At 40.4% G+C, this 22,537-nt stretch overlaps 1 protein-coding gene across 3 annotated transcripts in view; it reads left to right on the top strand.

Annotated features, from left to right (window-relative positions):
- ATG7 (autophagy related 7) overlaps positions 1 to 22,537 on the top strand; it is a 309,278-nt gene that overhangs the window by 241,684 nt on the left and 45,057 nt on the right. For 2 of the 3 annotated variants that reach the window (XM_066351846.1, XM_066351844.1), the window contains exon 19: positions 3,923 to 3,970. The exons of the other annotated variant lie outside the window; for it this stretch is intronic. In XM_066351846.1, coding sequence (XP_066207943.1) covers positions 3,923 to 3,958 — 36 coding nt within the window. In that variant the 3' untranslated portion in view covers positions 3,959 to 3,970. Of the gene's footprint in view, positions 1 to 3,922; positions 3,971 to 22,537 lie in introns of those variants that run through there. 3 annotated transcript variants of the gene reach the window in all.

Raw genomic sequence — 22,537 nt, 5'->3', positions numbered from 1 at the left:
CTTTAAAGCCAAACAGGAAATCAGAGGATTCACAGATGTTATCTTCTTTAATGCAATGGGTTTTCTACAAACTGACCTTGCAGACAATCAGGATAGATGCTACAAAAGGATTTAAAGAACATGTTATTGACATAATGTTTATTCCTTGGGCTTTGCAGGCTACATCGTGTTCCCAGAGTTCTGAGGACTATAGAGGAGGCTTAGAAAGAGAGAAGAACCCAGCAAGAAAGAATTAGATAGATTCCATAAGACCATGCAAATATAATACATGTTTTTAAATTTTATTTAAAAAATTAAATTTAACAGGGTGACATTGGTCAATAAGAGTACATAGGTTTCGGGTACACATCTCTATAGCATTTGAACTATTGATTGTGTTGTGTACTCATCACCCAAAGTCAAATAATTTTCTGTCACTGTATATTTGTCCCTCTTTACTCCATTTCCCCCACACACATCCCCCCCACCCAGGTAACCACTTACTTCACTTTTATCTATGTCCATAAGTCTCAGTTTTATGTCCCACCTATGTGTGAAATCATGCAGTTCTTATTAGCTTTTTCTAATTTACTTATTTCACTCAGTATAATATTCTCAAGGTCCATTCATGTTGTCGTAAATGGTTTTTTTTTTAATATTGGGTGGAATTTGGTAGAATTCAACAATTATATACAAGAATTTGTTATATGTATAGTATTGCACAAAGCACAGTTTGGAACCTGAAGGGAAGGTGATAGGCCAAAAAGATTAAGTCCTCAATACTGACTTTTTCAGCATTTTTATCCATGATTGAGATGACTAATCTGGCATGTCTAGCAAATTCATGGATGATGCTAAGCCGGGAAGAGAACTAAAGAAATCATGACAGGTATAAGGCATAAGGCATGAAATACAACAAGCACAAATGTAAGTCCTTCTTAGATCTTTTAAAAATTTTCCCATGGGTATAGGATGGGGTAAATGTAATAAATAGCACCTGTGAAATGAGAGTTTCGACACTCACAAGCACAATATGAATGAAGCAGTGGTGTGAAGGGGCATAATCACATAGCTTCTGCACTTTCGAAGGTACATTTCTAGAAATTAAATAGCCAGACCAATGCCTGGAGTACTGACTCCACATGACTAAACTTAAAGATGCTAAAGGACGTCGAGAACCAGGACCAGAAACCATGATACCAGGAACATTCTCAAACAAAGAATAAGTAGTTAGGTGAAAGAAAAGAAAACAAAAGGGTGCCTGTGTTCCATCCTCAAACACCTGTAGTGCTGGCCTGTGTGAGGTGTGTAAAGGCCAAGCTGGCACTAGGGAGAAGTTACAGAAAAGGATCTCTAGTTCAGGTTGACAAAGACCTTTTCCTACACTTGAAGATACTGATCCGGAATGGAATAGGGAGCCCTGTGATGAGGCACAGATGTGCCACTTATGGAGGACGTAACTCATGTCACTCCTCATGCCAACTGAAGAGACCCCCAGAGGCCAGTTGTCAAAGGCACTGTGGAAGGAATTTGTGCAGCCTGTAGATGTTTAGAACACATGCTCTTTAAGGCCTCGTCCAACTCTGATACTGTCTGGGTGCCTATGTGTGCACATAGCCAAAGCATACAGTGCAAGATCTGATGAGTTGTAATAAGATGGCCGTGGGCTAGAATGCTTGGGAAAGGAGGCAGGGCTTGTCATGGATCTTGTAGTGTAGACAGAATTAAGGAGCACAAGATGATTGAAGGCTTGAAGGTAGGCATGCATGGGGGTGAAATGGGAGGTTGGGAAGTAATGAGAGAGACATTTGGATAGATAAGGTAGGGTAATAGAATGGAAAATACTGAGCAGGAAATGGAGATTTGGGCTTATTGCTACAGGTAGTCATGCGTTGTTGATGGATTTTATTGCGGGAGGGATAAAGTACATAATCCTAAAGAGAGACAGGGCACTGAAGTCCTTGAACACCCTTACTCTTATGTGGTCTCATATCAAGAAGCAGAGTAAGAAATATCCCCAACTCACAGCCTTGGTGATGTCGGCAGCTCCTGTTCTAATTGTCTATAAAGAGTGGGAATACGCAAACCAAACATCTTCAATAGCTATTTCTGCGACAGAAGGGCTGCAGGCAATTCCTAAGGACTGGGGAGAGGAGGGGCAGAGAACATGTTAGGACATGAAGAATTAGGCTTATTTATTTACCTGCAGCCATATTTGAGATTTTGTTTGTACCAGTGCTAACTCGCTAAGCTCTCTGAAGCTTCAGGTAGTCATTGCTGGTGTCCATTAGTCTAGTAGCTATGAATACCAAGTTTATGTTTTACCATTGTTCATAAATATGGCTCTAGAGGGGTCTTCCTTAGTTCTGGTCACCAGCACACTTTATCTAGTTTTATTTAACTTCTCACATTCACCCTTTATTTTCTTTTAACTCAATGGCCAATAGATACAAAGTATATGGTGGTGGTAACATGGATCATTTGCACTGTAAAGACTTACACTATATTGTATTACCTTTGCAAGTACACCACACTTATTTCCAGGCATTTTTGCACACAACAGCCCTACGATGTAAATATGTTCAGACTTATATGCCTGTCTCGCAGATGAGGAGATTAATGCAGGAGAGGTTAAATGAGGCAGTGAGAATGGTTTTGTAAGTGTGGTGAATATCCCATTTTATGAGAGGCAAGGCCATTGGACAGAAGACTTTATCTCTCTTTAACTAAAGAAGCATTCACAGAGAAAGGGTTTGGCATTAGTAAGGCCAAGTTAAACAGGATACCGCATTCTCTCCAACTGTTTCCACTGCCACGCCCCTCTTTTCACACTAATGCTTGTGGTCACTTCCTAATCCATGAATGGGTTCGCTGACCTGTAAGCAGGGGTGGGAGATGGAGATTTCATTTGCACAAACTCATGGAGGGAAGTAATTTTGCTAGTTTCCCAGGGATGAGAGAATTTTTTTTCTTCCCCCTCCCTTTCCATCCCCTCCCTTACCCCACAGTAAAACACGCACACCCCCTACCCTAGCAAAAGCTATGACACAGACCTGCATGTAGATGCTGACGATGGCCGTGTTTATCCTGGTCTCCTCTGGGAGCTGTTTGAGGCTGGAGCTCCATGCTCTCACTAGACCAGTGCCTCTAAAAAGACATTTCTGGATTCTCAAAGACTGCACTACCTGGAGGCCATTTAAAAAGCCAGAGACCTATTCTGTGATTCATGGCGGACAGTGACTAATCCCATCACCGGTCCATCACAGGACCCCAATACTGTCTTATTTGATCCTGTATCCAGTTTGAGTAAAGAATCAGGAGTGCTTTATGGGCTAATATTTTCTTCTGAAGCTAGAAAGGAAACATAAAGCTTTATTGCTTAAATTAAAATAAAATAAACAAAAAGCTATAGGACTTTCTGATGCAGCCTTTATTGGGTCTTTCTTGTGTTCACAATTATTTCAAGTTCTAAGTCTGTTATTCTGCCGCCTGATTTCCCCTGATTTTCCATAGTCTTCTCCCCATCAGATCTGGCTACTCCTTCTCTGTCTTAATGCAGGTTGTACAGAGCTTGATTGTTCCCTGTAGACACAAAGCAGATCAGTGGCTTAATTATTATTTTAAATGTTGTCTGTGAGCCATAATCATGGGACAACTTTGGTATATAAGGCTGATTTTTGTTTCCCAGAAGTCTCTGCCAATATTCTGGTCTGTTGTATACATTCACTGCTATTATAGTAATAATAGTTTACAGGAGCCCAGATTATGATCTTTTAATAATATAGAGCCCTTTGTTAACATAAATGCTTGATGCAAATTGAAATGAAATATTAAAACCACACTTTTGGCTCTACTTAGCACTACACAAAAAGATTGGACCTGGTGCATCAGGTAGACACGAGCCTTCTTTGGCATTTAGTGTTTCTTCTCCTTTTACTTGTAGAGCCCTCATTTTCAGAGTGATGAAGCTGAGGCCTAGGACCACTCTTTGGTGAGTTTGTGGTCAAATTGAGATTCAACTTGAAGTCTTCTGACTCCCAATTAAGTATTTTTTCTCCTATTCCATGCTTAACCATTCTTCTGTATACTTGCATAGGGGCAAGGCTTTGGTCTCCAAGCAGAATTTCTAAAAACTTGATTCCAGTGTGCTCCAGTTAGAGAGAATCCAAAAACAGCAGCTTTCCAAGCACATAGTAAGGGCTATGATTCATATTGTCAGGGTTATAGTTTGGGGAATTTTACAGTGTGGACCCTGTGTAGTGAAGCTGCTAAGGGAGAAGGCTAACACCTACTCTCTGTTATATCAGGCTTATACTATGTAGATGCATTGCTTTTTCAGCTCGTGTAATTTCCCACCTTCTCACCCCTCCAGTCCATCCACTACCCCTACTAGGATTAATCTCCCTAAAACACTGGTTTTAACTGGTATTGCTCCTGTAACCTAATACCTCCCCTACTTTCCCCAGATTAAAGCTCCTGACTCCTCAGCTGTTTCTCCAACCCCCCAGCCAGACCAATGTCCTCATTCCCAATTCTCTTTGCTTTTAGAAAGGCCTTTTCAACTATCTGTGGTCAGCCCTTCCCACCCCACCGTGGCCACGCTAGTCACACTCATTTGAATCCGTCCCAGACTGTGCTCCCTGTATTCCTGAAATGTCTGCTGATTCAGTGAGAGTGTGTAAGCTTACTGTTTGCATCTCGATTGCATCACTGTTATGACTCTGGTCTCTGAAACTCAGCTGTGAGCGCCTAGAGAAGTTCTCAAACTGTTTCAGATCTTGGTGCTCTTGGAGTCTTAAGAGTTGTCCACAGAGCCCCTTAGTCCAAAAAAAATACATAGCAGTTTAATTTATTAAGTAGTTAGAACCAAGCAACTTAATTTGTAATATCCTAACAATTATCTATTTGAGAAAAAAAAATACAGCACATAAATTGAAAGAAAATATCACTGTCTTATTTTGAAAGTACCCACCCACAGTTATTTACTCATGGGATGTGTTCTCCTGTTGGGCACTGCACAGTTTCCCAAACCTTGGAATCAGATGGGAACCTGCCACATTTCTTTCCTATTCTGTGTTGATAATGACTGCCAAAAACCCAGTTTTACAAAGATAGGAGATTATCAAAAAGGAGTATAGCACAAGCTAATGTTGAAACTGTAAACTACCTTGATCTGGTAGTTTGTGTAGTGCTTGACAGATTGTTGATCATGTCGTTTTCCTCAGAAACTTGAAATATCTCATGGAGCATCAGTGTCCTGAGGTGCCGAGGCACACAGTTTAGGAACCACAGTTCTAGAGCACAAGTGTAATATCATACTTCTCTTGCATGTCCCCCAAAGTGCGTTTGGTAACTTACTGACCTTAGAGCAAAAAGAAGGAGGAAAGAAAGAGAGGGGAAAAAAATCAATTTGTTTTTCCACTTATTTATGCATTCATTGGTTGATTGTATGTGCCCTGACCAAGGATTGAACCTGCAACCTTGGAGTATCAGAATGATGCTCTAACCAACTGAGCTACCTGGCCAGGGCCCGGTAATGCAGTCCTTATAGTAGATAGCCAATAAGTATTTTATGAGGATCTTAATTCTTGACCTCTGATAGAGGCCACCAATACTGCAACTTGATCAATATGCTGAGTTCCCTGGCACAGCAATAATTCAAATTAAATCCAGTTGAACATCTTCTGGGGGTGCTGTAGAGGAAGTTCCTATAATGAGCAGAGGTTGGTTTAGATGCTCTATAAATTCTGTTCCATTGCTGAGATTCTTTACCAACGACATGCCATATAAGACCAGTATAAACACAATTGCAGGACAATGGTGAAGATAAAATGTCTTAAACCTCCATGCCAAAACTATTAAAATATTTGAATTTCAACATGCTGAATTTGGTTTGGAGGAAGAAAGTAGAGACAAAGAATTGCTTTTTCCTTAATAAGTTAGATTAATCGATGAACTACCCTCTTTTTAATTGCCACAAAAATTGAACATATGGTATAGGACACTGAGAAAACTGCAGTCCATACCAAAAAAGTTGAAATAACACAAAAAAAGGATCTGTTCCCTATGTAATATAACTGGAAAATACAAATTTAAACCTGGAAATAAAACACCACTGAGAAATGTGATGACTCTTCTTGAGTCAATGAGGAAATAAAAATCAAAATTATAGACTATTGCCTGATCTGTGGTGGTGCAGTGGATAAATTGTTGACCTGGGAATGCTGAGGTTACCAGTTCAAAACCCAGGGCTTGCCTGTTCAAGGCACATAAGGAAGTTGATGCTTCCTGCTCCTCCCACCTTCTCTCTGTCTCTCTCCCTGTCTTGCTCTCTCTCTTCTCTTTCTAAAAATGAATAAAAACCTTTAAAAAATCATAGACTATCTAGAAAATGATACAAAAATTCTACATATAAATTTCTTTGATACACCCAAGGTAGTGCTTAGGAAAATTCACCAACCTAAATTGTAGGGCCAGTGGCCGCTGCCTTTGTGGTCTTGCAGGTTCTCATTGAATTCAGGCAGACAGTAAAGAAACAGTGGAGCCAAAAAATGGTGGGCCATTCCATTTATTAAAGTCTCGTACCGGCAGGCGAGCAAACAGGCAGGGAAGATCACTTCCCCCCCATTCAGAGCTCCCAAAGCCCTGATGCATTCTCCAGTTCCACAACCCGCAAAATCTTCTCTGGTTCCTCCTAGAATCAAAGGCCCCCACCAGCCTCAGTGGATCTCCCAGAGCCCCTCAGCTCCAGTTCCACCTCTGCACTCCCTCTAATCTTCCTGCAAAACACAGGCTGGGGGGAGGGGACCCTTTCTCTAGCAAACATTAGCAATACAATGACCCATCCCAAGCAGGAAGGTAATCCACAGTTTGCAATCTGCCACCCTGAGGGCAAGCACCGCAGCCTTCCACAGACTACATATACATGGTGGTGCCCAGACCAATGCAAAATATAAGAGAGCAAACTTAAAAAGCACATTTTACAAACTTATTTGCCCAACATAAGTTCTTATGTGAATAACAAAAAATGAATAAAAGAAATTACGCATCAAACTTACAAAGATATAAAAAGAACAGGAAAATTAACCCAGGGATGGAAGAAGAAAAATCTGAGAAAAGTGCCTGACACATAGTAAGCACTGAATAGATAATAGCTCTCATTATCTTTAGTTATCAAATAGGTTGAGTTCCTATTGAATGGTTTAGAAAAATTTCTAGGATATAATGCTAAGTTTAAGGTTTGTCTATGGCCATACTGCCCTTAATGTGCCGAATCTCCTCTAAAAAGCAAGGTTTATTTTTAATGAGACTAAGAGACATGGACAAGAGTGTGGTGGTTACCAGGGGTGGGGGGAGGGAGGACAGGGGGAGAGTTAGGGGGAGGGGGAGGGGCACAGAGAACTAGATAGAGGTTGGCGAAGGACAATCTGACTTTGGGCGAGGGGTATGCAACATAATTTAATGACAAAATAACCTAGACATGTTTTCTTTGAATATATGTACCCTGATTTATTAATGTCATCCCATTACCATTAATAAAAATTTATTTAAAAAAAAAAAAAAAGCAAGGTTTATTTTTGAGACAGTGGCGGAAATTTGAATATGGTCTCCATATTAGATGATACTATTGAATTAATGTTAATTTGCATGTGTGATAATATTAGTGTGAATGTATAGGAGAATGTCCTTATTCCTAGGGGATACATGCTAATGCTAATAATAAATATAGAAGATGTGTCATTGATGTCTGCAGTATGCTTTCCAGTGGTTCATGAGGAAAAAAACATATATTGAGAGAGAAATGTGGGAAAATATTAATATATTTATGTGAATTGTATAGAGGTACTTACTCGAGTTTTTTCTAAGTCTGAAGTTTTTCAAAAGGAAAAGAACAAATATTACCACCAAAAAAAAAAAAAAAAAGATAAGGTACAGAACATTTATATTGTTTTCCTAAATTGTGTTTGTGTGTGAGTGTGATTATATGTTTATCTGCTTGTCCGTGCATTAACTATCTCTACAGGCATCTCAGTGGCAACGACTAAAGTATATACCCTGAGGAGGGGGACTAGTTGGCTGGGGACAGGACCAGGAGACTTAGCTATTGAATCTTTTATTACATGCTTACATATTCTGTTTTAAAAGCTTGCTATTGGATTGTTTTCTTTTCTTTTAACTTTAAGCTCTCTGTCCTGTGCTCAGTCTTATTGTTGTGCCATCAGTGGATAAAAGAAATTAGAATGCCTGGAGACGAGGAGACTGTGTAGGAAGTGCCTTCTCTCAGGGCAGATTTCTTCCATGGTTTCTTCCTCAGACTTTCCCCTTTCTGCTGTTGATCTTCCTGTGGGTGAGCAGCCTGTGTGCTTCCTGCCAGCATCCCGCCCCACCCGCATGGAGCAGCCCTTTGGCCCTGGCTCTGTGGGGATTTAATGAAGGCGTTTTTACAGCTGGTGGAAGGTGGTGGGCACATGGGATGCTCCGCAGAAGAAATAGGTGTGGGCTTCCTGTTTTCACTGTGACTCAGACATGTGGGAGAGCACTTCTGTAGTATACTCTTAAATAACTTATTTACACTGACACCAGTGAGGCTCCCCAGTGTCACAGCTGGAATTCAGGGCAAGAGACACCTGATCCTTGAGGTTTGTCTCTGTGATGAGAACCAGAACTGATAGTCTTTCGGATATGGCTTGTGGTGCTGATGATTTCAGAGCTGGAAAGGACTTACCTGAGGGATCCAGATCTCCAACTTTAGAAAGAAAACACCGAGGCTAGGAGAGGTCCACTGACTCGGCTAGATGGCACAGCTCATCAGCATATGTCGCCTCAGCCATCTCCCCAGGATTCTTCCCATGGCACTGCAGCAGCCTAAGAAGCCCCAGGGACTCAAAACTGGGATCTCGTGCGCGCTTGACTATTAATCAGTGTCTCATCTTGCTTTCCATAGTTTAAGACTTTATATAAATAGTGTCAAGTTGTATATAACCTTCCACAACTTGCTTTTTTTTTTAAACTCAAGAGTGTATTTTTGAGATTTATCTGTGCTGCAGCATGTACCTCCATCCTGTTGAGCCATTTTCACCACAACACAGTATTTTATTATATACGTATTTTAAAATCCAACTATTCTGCTGAAAGACATTGAGGTTGTCTTTCCAAGCTTTTGATAGAAATAATACCCCAGCAAACATCCCTGTTCTTGTCCCTTGTGCCCACAATACACATCAGTGCGGGTTAGAACCTTTTCTCTTCTTATTACCTCTGCATCCTTCACTGAGCAACATCCCAAACGAATAGTTAGGGTTCTTTCTGTTTTAGGAATTTGTGATTCATAAAAGTGGGTATTTATCTCAGAGATGGTACATTGGTTTACTTCAGGCTTTCTAATTTGGAGAGTGGTGTATAAAAGTACCTGGGAATTTTTTTTCTTTTCAAAATAAACTCAGGACTTAACCTCACAGCTATTGAAGTTGAAATTTCTTGGGGATAAGAAAAGCTTCTCTTAGAGAAGCTCTTAGTAACTGACTCCCTGCTGCACTGATTTTTCACCCCACAGTGCTTAGGCAGACCACGCTGGAAAGCTGAAGAGGCAATCCACATCCCTCCTGTGGCCTTGCTTGACGCTTCGGTCCTTCCTGGGAGGACTCTTGGGTGGCAGGTGGTTCTGGATGGGAGGAATACTTCATTATATACTCTTTTTTCCTTCTGAAAATTGAACCATGTGAATATGTTAAACAGTGGTGATCAAGCATGTTCATTTATTTTGATCCCTCCTGTAATGTCCTAAACTAACAGTAAAGGGGTTTTAAAAAAAAAAAACCTCAGACAATAAGAATAGGAGAGCAAACAACAGCAACAGAAAAAATCTGGAAAGATGGTGCTGTAGACTGAACGTTTGTGCCTCCTCCCCCAATTCATATGTTGAAACCTAATCCCCAATGTGATGGTATTCAGAGGTGGGGCCTTTGGGGGGTGATTAGGTCATGAGCACAGAGCACTCATAAATGAGTGCTCTTATAAATCAGACCCCAGAGAACTAACTCCCTTGTCCCTTCTGCCATGCAAAGGCACTAGAAGCAGAGGTGGATTAAGGTCGGTTGAGGCCCTGGGCACAGAAGAAAATATTGGGCCCCTTCCTATAGAAAAAAGTGTAAAGTTGGGGTTTTGCGGAGCTCTTCAGAAGTCAGGGCCCAGGGTACATGCTTGTTGTGCCCATCGTTAAATCCACCTCTGACTAGAAGGTGGCCATCTGTGACTAGGAAGCAGGCTGTCCAGATACCCAGTCTTCTGGTGCCTTAATCATGGACTTCCCAGCATCCAGAACTGTGAGAAGTAAAGTTTTGCTTTAAACTACTCAGTCTGTAGTATTTTCGAGCTAGCATCTGGAATGGACTAAAACAGATGGAAGATAAGAAAGTTAAATTCTAAGCCTGCCAGTAGAGAAAGCCAGTGTTTTCTACCTAAAGGCTTGGGAATTGGCAAAGTAGATCAATCTAAAAGTGGGAGGTAAATATGAGACTTAAAACAGGAGAGTTGGTTGAAAGTTCATCTCAAAAAGCATTAGATCCCCAGCTCCCCACCCTAGCTTTGCACAATAGGCCAACTGCCTCCTCTGTTCCAGTTAGGAAACTGAAAATTTACTTTCTGGTAAGAGTAAACAGGATTTCTGGACCAGGACACATTAGCCAGAGTTGAAAGTAGAATGTATAGCACTGAAAACATGGGATTAAAAGAATGTTTACATAAATATAAAGAGACCAGACCTTCTCCCCACACTGGGCTCCCATAACACAGATCATCAAGCTTAAATACCTTCCAGACAGGAGAGTGGATGATCCTTCTCCAGGGAATCTGACCAACCCCAAAGAAGATGTCAGGAGCTCTGTGACATGGTACCTCAGCAAGCTAACCCAAGGTGAAGTTCGCAATAGACTTCAAACAGCTCTAGAGTACCTCCTTAAATAGGAGATGAAGCCAAGAATTATCAGGCATCTCACTTAAAAGACAGAGACTAAAGCACATTTGAGGGAAACAGACTATGCCAAGAAATGAAAAATTTAGATAATCCAAATAATTCATTACCTTTTATGTTCTCAGTGAGATAGAAAAAGGCTATAAAAAAGAGATATTCAGGTAATTTTTAAAAAGCTCTCAGATATTGAAAGTTTTAATGGTATAGATAGAAGGATTAGACAATTAAATTCAGGGTAACTTTCAGAAACAAAAGCAAAAGGCCAAAGAAATGGAAAATAGGGGAGAAAAGATAAGCAAATTAGTGGAGGGGAAAGGAGTGCCAACAACCAGATATAGAGGTTGTAGGAGGAAAAACAGACCAGAAAAAAAAAGTAAGTAATAAAGACAGTTTCTCAAAATCAGAAGACACAGGTTTCTAGATTAGAAGGGTCTACTGACTGCTCAGAACAGTGAATGGCAATAGGCTAACACCAGGCAAGGCCCATCACAGTGAAATTATAGGACAGTGGGGACAGAAAAGACCTACAGCTTAAAGAAAGGAAAAAATAGGTTATATACAAAGAATAAAAAATCATAGTGGTTTTTGACTTCTCAATAACTACACTGGAAGCCAGAAGTCAATGAAACAATGCTTTCAAACCATAAAGGAAAATGATTTCTAACCTATAATTCTATATCCAGCCAAACTGTTAATTGAGTTTGAAGTTAGAGTAAAGATACTTTCAGGCCTGACCTGTGGTGGTGCAGTGGATAAAGCGTCGACCTGGAATGCTGAGGTCACCGGTTCAAAACCCTGGGCCTGCCTGGTCAAGGCACATGTGGGAGTTGATGCTTCCTGCTCCTCCCCCCTTTCTCTCTCTCTCTCTCTCTCTCTCTCTCTCTCTCTCTCTCTCCCCTCTAAAATGAATAAATAAAAAAATAAAAAAAAAAGATACTTTCAGGTACACAAATGATCTCATAAATTTTATCTTTTATTCACCCTTTTTGAGAACCCACTGAAGGATGAATTCCAAAAAAGCAAAAGAGTACACCAAGAAAGGGGAAGACATGGATTATAGGAAATGGGAAATGATAGGAAATGGGAGATGACACACAGGAGAGAGTTAAAGGAATCTTTAATAATGGTGAAGGGAAGTAGGGTAACAGTTGTGCCTGAAGCACTAAGGGAAACTAGAACAGACCAGAGCAGATTAGAGGGCCCCAGCATGGAATTTGTTAAGAAAACAAAAATGCTTAAATATGTATTTGAACATATATTTAGGAGATTTAGACGATTTGCAGAAAGGTTGGGATTAAATTATCCATAAGTATTTAGGAACAAAATAAAACAAACAGACAAAAGGACAATTTGTAACTCCAGGGAAAGCAATTGTTGTAGAACAGAGATTTTCAACCAAGAATTTTTAAAATACGCAATATCTATTTAGTCAGGGGTACTGACCTCTTTTTCCTTAAATTGTCAAAGAAAAGAACAGCCAACATAGCAATAGCCATTCGGTGTGAATGAATCAAGATTATACCTATTTTTTTTTTTTTGTCAGACTGGCAAAAAACACATTTTTTTGGTGTGCCACAGAATTTTTGTAATTAGTTTATGTGTGCCATGATATGAAAAAGGTTGAAAATCATTGTTATAGAAGAAAGAAAAAGTAATCTTAATATTTTACAGTGCTTACCTAGAGATAGCAATTAGTCATAATAATGTCAACACTGGACATTGATCGAATAAAACTTATAATGTAATTATGTTGAAAGGATGGGAGATTTTGTGGTCACAAGGATGAGGGGACGTTTAGCAGAGAAAAAGAATTAAATCATAATTTACCAAAACAGGAAATAGGTATATAATGCTTAAAAATCAAGAGGTAACAATATAGATATATTATTTTAACATATAGAGGTAACTTGAATAATATCAAAATAACTCACTCACTACAGGGAGTGGGAGGTGGAAATGTGCTGTTTTTCATAATAAACCTTGGAATTTTTTATTACTATTCTCATATGTAAATTAGAATCTAATGAAAACTTAAAAAGAACAAAACAAAGTGGAATAAGTGATAATGAGAATGGGCACCGAGGTTTTGGGGGATGAGTGGTTGCTCTGTAAGCTAAGTTCTAGAGGTGTGTGCTAGCAGGGACAGAGAGCCAAGATGGCAATACATAGGGTGGGTGTAGCCTGGCCTCTGAAGGAAACTTAAGATGTGGGATACAGTCACACCTATATCCTGGTTTTCCTCTCTTTGGTGTCTGTATTTGTTTAGAATTTAAGGCATGGTCGTTCTGTTAATGATGAAATGATAACCTGTTACTATATTTGATTATTGTTCTAAAATAACAATATTTTTGTACTAATTTCAAGGAGAGTAAAATGAGCTGTCATTGAAATTATCTTTGCAGTAAAGTTTGCTGAAAAGGCAGTGTCATTTCCAAGTCTTTACCTGGACTTCAGAAGTCTTTTAACTACTAGTCCCAGCCCTTAAGAGTTCTTGCAAGACAGTAGCTTCCAAAGGAAATGAGCATTTTGCCAAAAATTTGGAAAATTCAAATACCTGCAGCATCCTAAAGAACCTAGAGCCAAAAAAAAGGACTTAGCAGACCTTTGTGCCATAGAGGCAAATGGACATCTGGACAAGTGGTCAGGTGGTTAAGTGCTAGTTGTAGATCTTTTGCTCGAGGTCACCTTCTATTACTGACTGCCATTGGAGGTATTCACAATGCTGGGAAGCACTTGTGTGGTTGTAAGATCTGGAGTAGACTCCTGGCTCTACTATCTTTGTGACTTCAACTAAGTCACCTAACCGCTTTCAGAGTTAAGATAGGCATAATAGTAATTACAGGGTGATTATAGTTATCAGACAAAATAATGTATATGGGAATGCTTTGTAAATAGAAAGCTTCTATTACAAATCTTCATTTCAACTAGTAAATTTCTTTATCTGTTGTCTCAACAGATGTGCCTTCTTTCTTTGTATATTTATTATTGACTCCAGGTAGGGTAGTGTATTAATTAAGGTATAAGTTAAGGTTACTATAACAAAGAGACTGAAAAATATGGCATTCAAATAAGATAGAAATTTATTTCTCATGTTACACAGTCTAGAACTGTTATCCAATATGGTAGCCACTAGGTACATGTGGCTATTTACATTTAACTCAATTAAATTCAAATAAAATTTAAAATTCTGTTTCTCGGTTGCACTGACCACATTTCAAGTAGCCACTTCCTTGACTAAATGCTATTGTATTGAACAGCACATACAGGACATTTTCATCACACAAAAAGTTCTATGGGGCAGTCCTGATCCAAAGGAGGTCCAGAACTTGAAGGGTGGCTCTGCTCTACAAGGTCATCCATGGGCCTGACTTCTTTAAATATTATTGCTCTATTATTCCCTAGGTAAGGCTTCATAATGTTTTATTGTGCCATGAATCCCTTTGGCAGTATGACAAAGCCCACCGCATTTCCCCATGTATAAGATGCTCCTTAATTTTGGGGCCTGAAATTTGGAAAAAGAAATGTATTACATGAAGTTATTGAACTCAAGTTTTATTCATCATAAAATTCATTCAACTCCTAATCACTGTCAAAACTCCCATCCATTAGCTTGTCCTCATTTGTGTCTGATAATGAATCACTGTCTTCAAAAATGAGTGCAAAAACAAGTGCAAAACAGTGGGAAATGCAAGTAAAAAAATCTACAACCACTGTATAAGACGCACCCAGTTTTTAGACCCCAAATTTTTTGAGAAAAGGTGTGTCTAATACATGGAGAAATACAGTAGATACCATTTCACAAAGTAATAGTGTTAAATGGTTAAAATATATAGAATTAGAAAGTAAATTATTTCGAAATACAATTGTCAAACTATTTTAAAAAGAAACAAATTCATGATAGAGTAATACTCTGTTAATACATCAAATAATGATCTAGTGGCAAGTCTAATTCAGATAATTCACAAGTATAATGTGACATGAAAATATTTGTAATTCCAGTTGGCAACAGAGTCATAGATACTGCTTACAATACTGTGGTTTGTTTCCTAGAAAACTGAAGGAAATGCTAAATTTCAAATAGATAAAGAGAGGATAGTGAAAATAACATTGTATAGTTGTTTTTCCCACTCAAGTTTACAGACCAACAATTTTAATTTATGAACCCCAGGGGAACTGTGGACTCCAGTGTTAAGAAGCCCTGCTGGATGTTGTAAAAACTGGCTGGACAATGCCATGTCCACACTCCAGAATGTAGAAAGGAGAAAACAGAGGAAGTAGGGGGCAAATGATTTCCCTTTTAAAGGACATGACCTGGGAGTTGCTCACACCCCATTGGCCAGCATTCAGTCACATGGCCACCTGTAGTATAAGGCAATCTGGAAAGTGTAGTCTGCAGGGCAGGTCTACATGTTGTAGTAAAAAACTGGGAGGAGGTCTATCAGTAAAAGGAATAAGTGAAGAATGGATATAAGGATAAGTAGTCTCTGCCACAGCTTGGTTCATCACTATGAAATCAAAACAAAAAGTGTTTATTCAAAATAGTGCTTATTAGTCTCAGATTTTGTACACTTAGACTTGAAGTCACAAGTTTAAGTAAAAAATGTCAGGAAAGTGCCTAACTTGTGGTGGCACAGTGGATAAAGAGTCAACCTGGAATACTGAGGTCGCCGTTTCAAAACCCCAGGCTATCCTGGTCAAGGCCTATATTAGAATTGATGCTTCCTGCTCCCCCCCCTTCTCTCTCTCTCTCTCTCTCTCCCTACTTTCTCTCCCCTCTCTAAAATAAATAAAAATGCCAGGAAGAACCTGACCAGGCAGTGGCACAATGGCTAGAGCGTCAGCCTGGAATGCTGAGGACCCAGGTTCAAAAACCCTGAGGTTGTCATCTTGAGCATGGGCTTACCAGCATAGAGTCGCCAGCTTGAGCATGGGATCATAGACATGACTGCATGGTTGCTGGGTTGAAGAACAAGGTCACTGGCTTGAGCAAGGGGTCACTCACTCTGCTGGAGCCCCCCCCCCCAATCAAGGCACATATGAGAAAGCAATCAATGAACAACTAAGGTGCCACAACAAAAAATTGATGCTTCTCATCTCTCTCCCTACTGTCTGTCTGTCTCTCAAAATACATTTTTTTTAAATGCCTGGAAGAATTTCACTCTTACTACCTGTGGACAGGCCACCATAGTGTTACCAGTGCCTGAGATACCAAACAGTGTCTAAGGGATATAAAATGTTTTTGAGTTAATATTCCCCAATTCGCCTGACCAGGTGGTGGCGCAGTGGATGGAGTGTCTGACTGGGACGCAGAGGACCCAGGTTCAAAACCCTAAGGTCATCAGCTTGAGCGCAAGCTCATCTGGCTTGAGTGCAGGGTCACTGGCTTGAATGTGGGATCATAGACATGATCCGATGATCGCTGGCTTGAGCCCAAAGGTTGCTGGCTTGAGCAAGAGGTCACTCGCTCTGCTGTAGCCCCCCCCCCCCCCCAATCAGTCAAGGCACATGAGAAAGCAATCAATGAACAACTAAGGAGCTGCAATGAAGAATTGATGCTTCTCATCTCCCTCCCTTCCTGTCTCAGTCCCTATCTGCCCCTCTCTCTGTCTCTGTCACACACACACACACACACAAATATTCTCGAATTCTGTGGATATGCCTGCAGTCACTGGCAACATTGTTATTAACATAGAGAGGATATTTTCCCTGTGTCAGAAGTCTGTTTATTCCTTGTTTAAAGCAAACTCAGTATGCTATGATCTGTACTTACAAAACTAGTAACAAATTAGGTGCCTGCTCCTGTCACCAATGGCCAGTATTCTATGTTCAAGACAGCATAAAGTAGCAGGAAGCAGGCTTTTTCCCAACATACAGATCCCTTGAACAAATGCCCTTTAAAGTTTAAAGTAACGCCCCCTTGGGTTGCACAGGCCTTTAACTTTTCAGAGAGCTATAAGTACCTTAATTCTTTATTTTATTAAAGCTCCCAAGTCATAGGATTATTTTTTTCATTTTTTTAAGTTAGTTAAATAAATAGCAATTATGACACAGCACCACATGGCCAGCAGCTTTTAGCCTTTAAACAGAGGGTTTGAGAAGGCTCACTTAGAGGTGAACTTGGTTGGCTTCTGCTGGATGGAGGGAGACAGAGCTGTTCCAAGGCCAAATAGCACTTAAAGGGCCAGATGATCTCTTGTGCCCCTCCCTTCCCCCATCACCTTGTCTCCATCCAAGTGTATGTTTTTCTTATCAATATTCAGTGTCCTAGATTGTGAGCTCCCAAGGGGCTGGCACTGGAATCTTCATACCCCCACAAAGCCTGGTGCAATTCCTTGTACTTCACAGGCGCTAGACATATGTTTGCTGGCAGATCATTTCTATTTTATAAGCATTATAACAGCCTTTTAAGTAAGTGCCATTTCAAAATTTGCTGAATGAAGGGTGGTTTTCATTTAGTCAGGGTCACCATAATTTTGTTTTGTTTGTGTTTTTGGCCACCCCTCCCCCAATCCATCTTTAGTTTTATAATGTGATTCACTAAGGAAAATATGACTCGGTTAATTGAATTCATTTTAGAGCCAACTTTTCAGGAACCTATCTATTTCTGTAAAGTGAGATCCACTTGCAAGTGTACCGTTTGGTGCCAGCACTCAGATTTTCCCTGACTCAGTTGTTATCAATAGTGTTTGAAATATCTCCCCAGCAGCCAGGGCCCATACTTGTAGTGACTATTTACTGGGTCCTGTGAATTCAGCCCAGGACCCTGATAGTGATCTTGGACAGGTGATATAAATAGGCTAGGATTTGCCAATGGCTATTTTTATAAGGAAAGCTTTCTAAGTTGATTTCTTTGAACCCAGAATGATTTCCTCCCTCTGGCTTCCCCTGTTTTCCTCCACCAATGGGGGGATCCTCTCTTCATTCTTCCTGCCTGTCTTTCCCCTCCCCCAGCCAGCTGGTGTCTGCAGAAATGGGAAGGAAGGTATGTGCCTGACACAGAGTTGTCTGAAATCATATATCTTCAGCCCTTTAAGGATCATCTTTCTTTCATCTGGCCCAAGAATGGCACCTACCCCGCCCATCAGTCCACAGGATCTCTGGGACCGGCTGCCCTGTCTGAAATAGATATCTACCAACTCTCAAGCAGAACAATTCCCTACATTCATACCAGAATGTATATTTTACAATATTACTTCTTGTTTGTGTAGGTTTTTCCCTGCCCTAAGTTAAAAAAAAAATCCTAAGTAGAGTTATGGCTGATGAACCCTAACCATAGTTCATTGCCTTGTTTGAGGTCGCTACTCTTTCTCCCTAATCCCAACCCTACTTGTGCCCAGCCTTCAATTAATTAATTAATGATCAGAAAGAGGGAAGAGAGAAAGTAGACACCTAACACACCCGTTCCAAGTTGAACAGACACTGGGGTGCCTGGTCAGGCCTTGGCGCCGGGGTCTCCTGGGCTCCTTCCTCTCCTTGTGTGATGCCCCCTCCTCCCACCCTCTGTCCCCCACCCACATCCACCACAGTAAGTATGTGTCCGCCAGGAAAAGCTTGCCTTGGAGCATAGCCCTTTATTTGCATCCTTTTCCCAGGTTTTCATGCTGAAAACTGCACATTCTCAACATGAAACAAAAGTTGATTCTGCTCTCTTTTCACTTTGTTTTTGACCATGCTATTCTTGGCAGTCAAACTTCCAGAGTTGGTGGTAGAATTGATTGATAGCTTAACGTGTAAATGTTAAATTGGTTGGAGACATGCCATTTGGAGTCTTAGTTGCCCTGGATCATTTACCCACATCTGTGCCTTCACCAGTGGCCTTGAATGTCTCCTTAACTTTACAACTGGCTTCCCTCTTGAAGCTTCCCCTACCTACCCCCCGCCCCCAGCCAGCTCTCAGTTCTAAAGCCCTTTCTCACTTCCTGGGCCAAGTGCAAGAAATAAAAGAGATTGTTTTCAATCTCTAAGTTCTACCCAGGGTCAAGGGCCTCAGAGTCTGGTGCTGAGGTCTAGCCAAGGGCACCACAGAATCAGGTCACCAATGCTACCCATCCATGCTCTGAACTTTGGTTCTGCCTTTGCATGGGATGAACATTCCATCTCTTTAATCACTGAAGAACAAATGAAATAATGTATTAATACTGGAAATGCTTTAGGAAAGGTAGAGATCGTAACAACAGCAAGAATGAAAGTAGTAGCTACTGTTTTTTAGGAAGCTGCATGCCCCAAGGTACTGTGTTTAGTTCTTCTAGGAACTATCTCTTTTAATCTTGACAACTACTCTTTTAAAATATTACAATAGTATGCCTATTTTATAGAAAGGAAAGGGAGACTCAAAAAGATAAAGTTATTGGTCAAGATCACACACCTAAGGAAAATGATAGTCAAATTTCAGTCTGGCTAAGGTGACTTTAGGGCCCATGCTCTTATCTATTACGCAGAGTATCTTTCTTCCAATTTCCAGATTTGTAAGAGAAGTAGTATTACCTCTGAAGATGTGCATTAGTTCTTTTCCTTGGGATACCTGGTTTGCCTTTTATTTTCAAATCAACAAGCAGTTTCCTGTGCTCAGGGTTTATTCCCTTAAGCAAAAGGACTCAGTGATTTCCTTACTGGGAAAAAGAGACATGAGATGTGGCTGCCTCTTCCAGGAAACACACCTTGTAAACCATGCTGAACTGCCCTGATACACTGACTATACATTAGCCAACTCAACCATGACTGTCTTGTATAAGTCACTAGCTATCAGGATGACTAAGGTCTTGACAGTGCTCACTGCATTTCTCTTTCTGTGTTGACAGTGGACTGAGTAGAGCATTTAGAACTGCTCTGTTTTTAAGAGCCTTTGGGCAGATATGAGCTAATCCTGCCCTGGCATAGCACATGAATAACCACAAGGAGAAGTAGAAATAAAAGGCTTGGTTCCTGTGTACAGCCATGATCCTGTAAAAAGACAGGACAGAGATTGTGACTAATTATTGTGTGTATATGTGGCAATCAATATAGGATTAAGTGCGTCACTGAAAAGAATTAACAGAGGGCTAGGGCTAATGGGGGCTTTGGGGAAGACTTCATGGAGAATCTGATCTGGTCATTGGTATATATGAATAGAATAGTGAGAAGAGAGAATGTTACGAATAAGAGGAACAGCAAAGTGTACCCGGTCAAGGTATTGAAATGCTTCGTTCTTGAGACCATTTAATAGAAATTGAATTTTAGTCTTAATTAAAGAAAAGGACACATGATAAAACTGCCACATTTCAGAGTGCTCATGGCTTAAATGAGAAATGATGCAATGGCACTTACCATGTCTTAACTAACGACAAAACATTGTCCTAGGAGCAGTTCGGAAATTGAAAGTGAGTGAGATTGTGGTGGTGGTGGTTATACAGACATATGTCTGTTAAAACTCATAAAATTGCTCACCAAATATCAGTTTTTCACCATATGTAAATTTTTTAAATAATTTTTTAAGTGTATAAGTCCTTCCCCCTCAAATGGGAGGTAAGATAGTAAATGCTTACGTAGCTGGTCTGTGCCACAGAGAATAAAAGAATGTTGTGGGGACGTAAAGCCCCTGCTGGCCACGGGAACCCTGCACCAGCCTGACCATTGGATGCAGTAGTGGGATTCAAATGATTTAAGAACCAGTTCTCTGCCCTAATGATCGTTTGAAGTATAAAAATATATATATCAAAAGGTAATTAATTATTATTATTTCATGCATTTAATACTTAATAAAAGAGGTACACAAAACCAGATTATATTATGAGTTTTAAAACATTAATGAAAAAATATTAAATAATACCTGACAAAAAACAATAAAATTGTTATTTAAAGTATTTCCATATTGCTTCTTGATTGGTGTCTTCACTTGCAATTTTTTTCACCTTTGGAAGAAATGAACATTACTACAGGCCCTTAGAATACACTGTTGCACAGATGAACGTTAAAAAGGAATAAGGAATGCAAATTTGTGATTTCCACATTGGATGGCTGCCCAGGTGCCCATCTTAGAGAGAACCCTGATTACAAGTGCCATTTTAACAACCAGTTCACCAAACTCAACAAAAAATTAGGTATCTGTTCTGCCGAACCAGTGTGAACTGGCTGAATCCCACCTCTAGCTGGATGGCACTGTAGTGAGAGTGTGGCATGGCCAGAAAAAAAAGCCTGGAGCAGGAGGTACGTTTTGAGAACAGCTCACATTCCCTTTTGTTTTGTTTTTTTAACATAGGACATAATTCCTAAACTGATGTTTATTGAGTACCAACTCTGCACTAACTACTGTGTTAGGTTCTGGGGACACTGAGATAGTGCCCACCTACACCCTCATCTCACCCGAGATTTGTACAGATGGCAAACAAGCATATTAAAAGATTGCAAAATAAAGCAGCAATGAGATACCACTACACATCTATTAGGAAGGCCCAAAACACTGACAACACCAAATGCTGGTAAGGATGTGAGCAATAGGAACTCTCATTTACTGCTGGTGGGAATGCAAAATGTTACAGACACTTTGGAAGACAGCTTAGCGGTCCCTTATAAAACTAAACACCCTCTTATCACCCATCCAGCAGCCATGGTCCTTGGTGTTTACCCATATGAGTTGAAAACTTATACCCACACTAGAACCTACACACAGATATTTATTCATAATTGCCAAAACTTGGAAGCACCAAGTTGTCCTTTAAGGAGTGAATGGATAAACAAACTGTGATACATCCAGACAGTGGAATATTATTCGGTGCTAAAAAGAAATGAGTTATCAAAGCATGAAAAGACAGAGGAAACGTAACTGCATATTAATAAGTGAAAGAAGCTAGTCTGAAGAGGCTACTTACTACACGATTCTAACTATATGACAATCTGGAAAATGAAAACAGTGGAGGCAGTAAAAGATCAGTGGTTTCCAGGGCTTGAACAGAGGGAGGGTCAAGTAGGTAGAGCACAGAGGGTTCATGGGGAAGAAAAAGACTATTCCCAGTCCTTAAGAATGTCACGCAGCATAGGCGGGAGAAGGAGGAAGTGCACATTCTCCCTCTATACCCTGTGGAAGTGGTCCTCGGTAACTCCACTAGTGGCTTTCTAGAGGAAAATGCTAAGGTATGCCTAGAAAGAGCAAAAGGAAGATAGTGAGGAGAGCATTCCAGGCCACAGAAACTGCACATGGAAAGGTCTAGGGATAAGAGAGAGGAATAGAAACCATGTGATTTGAGAGCAGTTCAGCAGAGCTGGGAGGGGTTGGGGCAGAAGTCTGAGGCACAAATGGCTGCTCAGGCAAGGCTTGGTCAGCCACACAAGGACATCAAGACTTTGTGTTGAGAGCCATGAGAGGAGCAAAGGGTTTTGAGCAGGGTGATGTGATCAGATTCCTGCTTCAGAAAGATGACAACAGGGCAGAGGACAAGTTACAGATGATTGGCTGACACAAGGATGACAGTGGCTTGGCTAAGAGCAGGATAGAAAGAAGTAGATGAATTGAGAAGGCAGACTCTACAGGCCTCTGTGATTGGTTGGATGGTGAGTGAGGGAGAGGAAGGAGACTATGAGGCTCTTTGGGTTCTGGTTCTAGTTCAGATCGCTGGC

This window comes from Saccopteryx leptura, chromosome 10 (assembly GCF_036850995.1).
Source record: "Saccopteryx leptura isolate mSacLep1 chromosome 10, mSacLep1_pri_phased_curated, whole genome shotgun sequence".
Lineage (NCBI taxonomy): Eukaryota > Metazoa > Chordata > Mammalia > Chiroptera > Emballonuridae > Saccopteryx > Saccopteryx leptura.
This window is presented reverse-complemented; position numbering and strand designations above follow the sequence as displayed.